Genomic DNA, 8,191 nt, shown 5'->3' with positions numbered 1-8,191 from the left:
CGCCCCATCTCTCTGCTCTCGCCCCTTCTCCCCCCACTTCCAGCTCCTCATCACCCTCGCACTTTATAACCAAACAGCCAAACCCCTTTCCAATTAAAGTGGAATTAGGCAACTCAATCAAATTAGTTCCCTATTAAAGCCCTTCTTTATTAAACCGTTTTCTTGTCCCTGCTATTAAGTTTCACCGCCTGGCGGAACTCGAGCCGGCCCCAGAAGTTTACCTTGGGAAGTCGCCGGCCCAGCCTAGGGGAGGGGACACCCTGTTTCTCGGAGAGGGGGGAGTCACCCAGCCAGAAGCGGGAGGGACTTGGGAGGCCGGAGGCGGGTGTCGGCCCCGGAGCCGCCAATTTCTTCAGCTCCGCTTAAGGAGGGAAGGTCAAAAAGGGGCGCGGAGTGAGGTCGGGCTGGAAGGCGCGTCCTCACCGCCGCTCTCAGATTACACTGTCTAGGGCGAAGGCAGCGCCCCACCACCCCAAAAATAACTCCCAGGCCGCTGGCCTCTGTGAGAGAGCGGTCTTAGCCTTCCCTCCCCAGCCACCGTCTCGGCTGCCGTTCCTTCCAAACCTGAAGAGGGAGGCGCGCGGCGGGCGCCCAAATCTGCGCCCCGGGGAGAACGGGAACCCGGCCGGCGGCCTCGCAGGACTCCGGGAACCGAGAGCACTGGCAAGGCGACCCCTCCGCAACCCGCGCGCCCGAGCGGGGAGTGGGAGGGACACCAGGTTCCACAAGCACGGCGGACGCTGCTCCTCCCGGAGTGCTGAGCGCTCGCCTCTCCCAGGCGCTGCAGGAAGTTTCCTCGCCCCGCACCCCCGAGGGTCGTAAGCACCCTCCGGACCTCGGGCAAGCTTCTCCCTGATACCGCGGCTCCGGCGAGGAATTAAGATTATCAACCCGGCCGCCCGAGAAGCGGGACGGGATTCGTTGCTGTTTTCTTAGAAAATAACATTTATTTCTAGCTCATGTCTAGGCAAAGGAAAGCACAAAGTGAGCCATTCTCTGCAGCAGCGTTTCCCGCTGCCGGCCCTTCGGCCGAGGTGCCTGGCGAGTCCCGCGAGGCGGGGATGGGCCCTCCGGCGGGCGGTTCCGGCTCAGTCACGGGTCACTCTGTTCCTGCTTCAGTGCGCACCTAGACCGCTCCTTAGGGAGAGACAGGCCGCAGGCAAGAGGGGCGGGTGGGCAGGATTCATCTCGAGTTTACAATATATTTAATCTATAAACCTGATAAGTACAATGCACGCATAGTCTAATTTTTTTCCGTTTTGTCCTTTTTTTGCTTGTTTTTGAATATTTTTCACGTTAATACCGAGGTCACCTACAGATTAATAACTTAGAATTCCATTTTATAACATTATACACTGGCTTGTATATATATGTATAGTTTATATATAGATTTATACATATATAAAAACTCACACTGCACCAAGGAAACCCATGCTTATCGGCATAAGCAACAAAGAGAGCGACAAATACCGCAACGAGGAAAGTGCACCTTAGAACTTGTTTCCTTTTTTTCTTTTTTTACAATTTGATATCGATATATATGTGTGTCCCAAAGACTCGACTCAGTGCCAAGAGATTTATACATCCTAAATTTATATTTGTTAGAGCGAATATTAAAATTTTTTTAAGGGAGGGGGAGACACAGAAGACAGACTCTCGGACTATCCTGCCAACCATTTGGGAGCGCGGGCAGGTGTGACGAGCATAGCGACAGGAGAGGCAGGAGCTTGCGCAGCGGCTGCAGCCTCTGAATTCTCAAGAATTCCCGGCCTTCTGAAGGGATGGGGAGCCTTGATAGGGTCGCGGGACGAGGATGGGGGTCTCACATCCCCTCCGAGAACATCTGAAGCTGCTCCTCTTTGCTCAGCTCTCCCCACCCACCGTCCAAAACAAAACTGAAAACCACCTTGGAGCGAGAGGATCCCAGCCGGGGCGCAGAGAGCGCACCAGGCAAAGACGGGCCGGCAGCCCGCGGGGCAAGCCTGGGGTCCCTGTTTGGGGGCCGCCCGACTGCCGGGCCGCTCGCCCTACTGCTTCTCAGGGGCGCCATTGACCATGGGCCCGTACAGGCCGCCGCCGTAGGTCGGCTCCTTGTGCACAGCAGCGGCGGCGGCCGAGCGGTCGCGCATGAGATCACTGAAGGCGTAGTCCATGGGCGGGCGGAAGCCGAGTGTGGGCACCAGGCCGGCGGTGGAGTAGGGAGCCATGAAGGCCAGGCCGCGACTGTGCGCCGCCGCCGCCGAGTAGGCCAGGCGCAGGGGGCTGAGGCCGAGCGGCGCGCCCAGCGGGTAGGCGCCCGCGTCGGCGCCGAAGTGACTGGCGTTGGGCTGCAGTGGCGAGAAGGCCGAGCGGCTGCTCAGCGAGCCCAGCGCCCCGGGCGCCATGGCGCCGGCCAGCAAAGGTCTGTGGTGCGGAGGTGCGGCTGGGCCCGCCTGCAGCGGCGCGGGCAGCCCCGGCCCCCCAGCGGCCGCGGCGTCGACGCGGCCAGGCCACGCGTCATCCGCTGCTACTACTGCCCCCACCGCGGCCTTATCGGGGGGCACGGCGGGGCCGAGGCCGGCCGCCAGGCCCCCGCGGTGGTGGTTCAGCACCTGCTCGATAGCCTGCACCACGTCGCCGCCGCAGCCCTGCAACACTAGCTCCAGGACACCCCGCCGGTGGCCCGGGAAGACGCGCGTCAAGATGTCTAGCGGCGTCCGCTGTCGTGGACCCGGGCCCCCGCCCAGCCCGGGCGCGGGAGCGGCCTCTGCCTCTTCTTTGTCGACCTCGGAACCGGATTCTGAACCCAGAGGGCTGGTGGATCCCGGGCTGTCCTCCTCGCCGCCGCCTCCGGGGCCAGCGCTGCCTGGGCAGCTGCCACCTGCCTCTTTGGAGGCCCGGGCCAGGGGCGACCCAGAAAAGGACTCGCCGTCGCCGTTCTCCGAGCCCGAGCCTGCTCGCACCTCTGGGGACGATGTCCCGGGACCAGAGTCCGCGCCGTCGGGTGATAAGGGCTTTCCCGGCGGCGGCTGCGGGCTGCCTGCGCGGCCTGCCTGAAGCAGCGTCTTGGGGAATACGTCAAACTTCTGTAACTTGGCCTCTAGGAGGGGAGAAAGGGGTATGTAAAGGAGCGGTTAGCAGGGAAGTGACCGCACCCCACAGCACCAGAGCCCTTTGGAGTCCAGCTTCCTTTCCCTCTGAGCCTCACAACCCTCATTCACTGGCTCCAAAACCCTTCTTTCTTTTTCTTCCAGCATTCCTTCCCCTCTGAGCCCCTACAGCCTGGCTCTTTCTCGGCTCCCAGAGCGCATTCTCTTTCTGTACCCAGAACCCCAACCACCTGTGCCCTGTAAACTCAGTGTCCAGTGACCCTCTTCCTACATCTGTGCCCAGTACCTTCACCCTTCCTAGTCTTGGCCTGCTCTGGAGAAGTGGCCTGACCCAGAGGTCAAACAGGAGCCAACACAACTTGCACCTGCACCGCACACTGTATAGAAGACCTCACTCCACCCCTGTGATTCCAAGAGCCAACCCAGCCCTGGGTGCTCTGTGGCCCTGGGCAGCACAGCCTGGAGGGGAATGCACCTTGGGCATTTACAAGATCCCAAGCCTCTCTACAGGCAAAAGTAGAGCCTCTATTTCTAATCCATCCTTTCCAAAATTAAGACCTAAGTGGGACTTCCCTGGCGGTCCAGTGGTTAAGACTTGATCCCTGGTTGGGAGCTAAGATCCCACGTGCCTCCCGCCAAAAAACCAAAACATAAAACAGAAGCAATATTGTAACAAATTCAATAAAAAGACTTTAAAAGTGGTCCACATCAAAAAAAATCTTAAAAAATAATTAAGCCCTAAGAAGTTCTTCCCTCCCAAGCTGGAAGCCTAATTCCGCACCCCCTCCCCCAAAAGCCTAGGGAGTCTCGAAGAAGAGGGTGCGGCCAGAGCAGAACAGGGAGTGCACTGGGAAGAGGAAAGGGGATTGAAAGAAGGGAGAGAGCGCGTACTCTGAGAAAAGGGAGACGAGCAGGGAAGGAAGCTAGAAAGAAGGAGCAGGGCGGTTGACCAGGGAACATTAGGAACGGGAGAAAAGGAATCCTGCGGGGGAGGGGGGGAGTGGGGTTGGGAAGGAATTCGGCGTCCTCAGTACCTAGAGAAAGCGAAGCGGGGCGGAGGAGGGGACTTGGAGAGGGTTGGATTGCTGAAGAGAGTTGGGAAGGAGCGGAGGGATCTGCGGCGTGTGGAGAAGCGCAGAACGAAAGAAAAGATAAGACGCGTGGGTTCTCGCGCTGGGGAGAAGACCCAGAGAAGTGAGCAAGAAAGCTGAGACATGGCTGCCTTTGGGTAGAGGCAATAAGATTAAAGCGTTTACATTTGGGCCTGCGGTGAGAGAAAGGAATAAAGTGCAAATGCTTCAGAAAGGGGAGAAAGGAAAGTTTGTGTGTTTATGCCTCAAATCAGGGGCTTGGTGCGCGGGCACCTCCACCAGGTGGGGCGTTTGGAGAACGGGATTCTACTCTTTCAGTACCGAGACAAGTCCCTGGGCTGCGCGCCCCTGAACCCCGTCCCTGCTCCCCTCTCCTCACCTGAGCTCCCCGCGCCCGCGGCGCCGCCTCCGGTGCCCGCGGGCGCTCCCGCTCCCGGCCCGCCGCCCTCGGCGGCGCACACAGAGCCGAAGACCTCGTAGGCGGGTCGCGGCGGGATGATGCCGTTGGCGGCGGCCAGCGCCAGGCCCTCGGCAGTGCCGTAGAGGAGCTGTAACTCGCGCGCCTCGTTCTCTTCCTGCGCCTGTTGCCTGCGCAGCGCCACCTGCGCCGCCATGACGCGCTGGCGCTCGGCGATGAGCGTGCACTTGGCGCACAGGCAGTCCTTCCAGCGGCAGTAGCGCTTGTGGCCCTTGAGCGCAGACACCACGCCGTGGTTGCGGCAGCGCGCGCACTTGGGGGTCCGCGGGTACTTCTCCGCAGCCCGCAACAACAGCGGCGGCGCTCGTAGCAAGCCGCCCGCCACGCTCACAGGTAGCGAAGCGGCCGCTGCCGCCGCCGCTGCCACCGACGCCACCGAAGCCACGGGCGGGCCCGTCGCTGTCGCAGCCGCCGTCGGCGCGCCGGGTACGCTGGGCAACTCGGAGCGCAGCTCCATGGCAGGACCTGGCGTGGAACACCGTGGGAAGAGGGGAGAAACTTGCGGTGAGGAGCGCATGGTGCGCTAAGCTAAAGCGCACCCTGGAGGAATCCAGGTTTAGAGAGGGGCATTTCGGCAGCGGGAGGTTTAGCTAGCAGTTACGGAATCGCTGGGAGGAGGTACCTTTGGAGTCCACTTGTAAATGCCCAACTCCCCGACCCCACTCCCATCAGAGTTCTTATAACTGATTTATGCACTGGGTGTAAGATTTCATCTGAATCAGTGGTTCCACTGGAAAAAATTAAAAGACATATAAAGTTTGAAAGTCATTGGTTCAGATGAATGTAACAAGGGTTTGAAAAAAAAAAGATCCCCCAAAGTTTAGCAGAACTGAGGTTAGACAGGCAGAGAGAAATGTTTGTTTGGTGGGACTCGAATTAGAAAATTTTGACCCAACAGTTAGACTGATGCCAAGAGCAAAACAGGAAAACCCGAGGCGAAACGTTCAGTTTTATAGAAGGGTGAAGAGGAGGGTAATATCAAGGCATAGAGTTCAGCTGGTTGGGCTGGAAGATTTTTTTCTGGTGGGAGCAGGAGAGTTGGAGAGAAAACTCAGGGACGAAAAAAAAAAAGCTCTAGGAAGTGGAGTGAAGGCTGGGAAACAACTCAGGGGCAAAGTTAGGCCCAGGGGCCCAGGGGCCCAGGGACCCGTGGAAATGTGGGGGTCCAAGTTCCAAGGGGCGGGCCTCCAGGGGGGAAGAGAAAATGGTGTGGAGCTGAGTTCAGGAGGCCTGGGGAGGTGGATTACAGAGGAAATGCAGTGGAGGGATCTTTCTTTCGATAGGCAAACCCAGCCCGAGGATTAGCTTGAGGGGCGAGGAAAACAGCGAGAAACAGGTAATATGGGGGTCTGGGACCCAGGGTCCACGCGGGAGAGAGGGGTGTGCGTGAAAAAAAACCCCTCAGGCATAGGCTGGGCTTGGAGATGGAGTAAACCTGTGGCACAGTTTTTAGCCTTGTAGTCTGGAGTAGTCGGGGAGGAAAAAGTATCTTGCAAAAGTTAACCATTGCAGGAGGGAGAGCCTTTTAGCTGACCAACTCACCCGGCCTTCCCCTCCCCTCCCGGTTTAGGGATCCAGTCGTCAGACACGCCCTCTCCATTCTGGGGCACCGCGGGACCCCGCTCGGGAGCAGATTCCCAAATTCTGGTCTCGGAGTTGGGTTCCTGGGATTTGAATGGCCCAGCAGGCACCACCGAGGCGTGGGAGTCGCCTCTGGAACTGGGTCTGAGAGAACGCAGGAGTCCCCCCTGTGCCGTGGCCTCAGGAGGCCCAATTGGGCCCAACTCTAAGCTTCCGCCGCGGCCTCCTCTGGGTCCCCGGTTCCACTCCTGAGCCCGAATCCTGGTGTCTCCGCCCAAGAATTCTGGACCCCGTCCCTTTGCGCACTGCCTTCTTCCCTCAGGCCCCTCGAGCCGCGCAGTCCCTGAGGCCAGAGTGGCCCGGGCTTCATCAACAGGGGCGGAAGGCCGGGACGCCTCCCCTGCCCTCCCTGCGGCCCTCAACTACCTGCCTTAGGCTCGGGGATCCTCCTCCGCGGGCGCTGCACGCGCCTCCCAGCTCCGCTCGCGACGCTGGCGCTCTCAGCCTCTTCCCCTTGCCCCCGGCCCCTTATCTGACCACGTCACCCTCCTTCAGTCACCATGTCCGAACTTCCGGACCCCCTCAGAACGCTGCGCAGTCCAACCCTTCCGTCGGAAATCGGAGCCGGGCAACCGTTTAGGGATCGACTGGCTGGAACCCACGACCCGGCCCTTTCCGCGCCGCGTCCCCTCGCGGAGCGCGCCGGACGCTGCACACAGTCTGGCCCCAGCTGCCCGGCGCTGCCAGACTCTCAATGAGCAGCTTCCCCGCTCTATTGTTGCTCCTTAGGGCTCCATTAGACAGAATTGGCCAACAATGTGGCGCCTGCCATTGGCCAGGGAGGCAGACGGCGCTCTGATTGGCCGGGCCCGCGCCCGGGGAGCCCCGCACTCTACAGTGTCCGAAAGATTCGAAACTGCAAAAGCTTGTCTGAGGGCCTCGGGGAGGGGAGGGGGCGCTCCAGGGAAGGAGTGGAAAAAAAAGTGGGCAAGGAGGAGCGTTGAAAATACCGTGACAAGTAGTTTCCGTGTGCCCGAGAGCGTGTGAATTGCGCCTAATTACCGTGTCGGGTGCGCCTCTACGTAGACGTGTGTAACCCCTCGGTTTCTGGGGCGCGGGCTCCGCTGCGCCGCTCTCACTGGCCGGGGGCGCTTGGCAAGGCCGACCTCCCCAAGTAGCCCTGGCGGCCCAGGGCGGGATGGGGGCAGGTGACAATTCAATTACCGCGGTCGGGGTGGGGGTGGAATGGGAGCGCGGGGGTGGAGAAGGGAGGGTGTTCATGGCATAAATGCCAGGAAGAGTTTTCCTCCCTCCATCCGGCTCTGTTTCGGCATGCTCCCAAGTCCAACGCGTTTGGGGTAGTGGAGGCTTTTTTTTTTTTTTTTTTTCCGCCCCTGCCGCCTTTAAAAGGCAGATCCTTTATTTTAAAAGTCCTGGTACGATAGGCATCATGGAGGGTAAGTGTGGCTTGAGGATTTTCGTTTTTAAGGAGCCGGGATAGGAGAAATGAGATAGCGCTTCCTGTCGGCGCCCGCCGGGGCAGTGCGCTCTGCGCCTTTCCTTTCCCAGCCCCTCTAACCCCGTCCTTCTGCCCATTTTTCTCTTTCCTTTCCTCACTTCTGCAGCATCTAGATATCTTTTCCGTGGTGGTGGGATTCTTTTCGTCGTTGTTTTAAGTTAACAGTTTGATTTTCTTTTTTAAACGAAAGTAAAAAGTGGCTTCTCTCTGTCTCCCCATATCCTCTTGGACGCAGGACGCACATCAGTCTGCCTGTTCTTCCGGTCCAGAGACAAGGTCGCCGCGGGCCCCAGTGAGTAGTTTTAACTTTCGCCTTACCCTCCCGTCCTGACGTCACGGCTCTGAGGAACAGCTCGGTGCGCAGAGGAGGTAACAGTTTCGGATTTTGTTTCCCTCTTGAATGGCAACATCTGGAATTAATGCCGCGGTCCTC

The 8,191-nt window shown here is 59.2% G+C and overlaps 1 protein-coding gene across 1 annotated transcript; it reads right to left on the bottom strand.

Annotated features, from left to right (window-relative positions):
• Positions 1-1,857: 1,857 nt before the first annotated feature.
• DMRTA2 (DMRT like family A2) lies at positions 1,858-5,130 on the bottom strand. The gene is made up of 2 exons (XM_082665491.1): positions 4,560-5,130; positions 1,858-3,079 (listed from the first exon to the last, which is right to left on the bottom strand). The coding sequence occupies exons 1-2, from the start codon at positions 5,113-5,115 to the stop codon at positions 2,028-2,030; spliced, it is 1,608 nt and encodes a 535-aa protein (XP_082521617.1). The 5' UTR covers positions 5,116-5,130; the 3' UTR covers positions 1,858-2,027.
• Between the last annotated feature and the right edge of the window lie 3,061 nt (positions 5,131-8,191).

Source organism: Grampus griseus, assembly GCF_964374135.1.
Source record: "Grampus griseus genome assembly, chromosome: 1".
Classification (NCBI taxonomy): domain Eukaryota; kingdom Metazoa; phylum Chordata; class Mammalia; order Artiodactyla; family Delphinidae; genus Grampus; species Grampus griseus.
The sequence above is the reverse complement of the archived record's forward strand: the minus strand, read 5'-3'. Positions and strand labels throughout refer to the sequence as shown.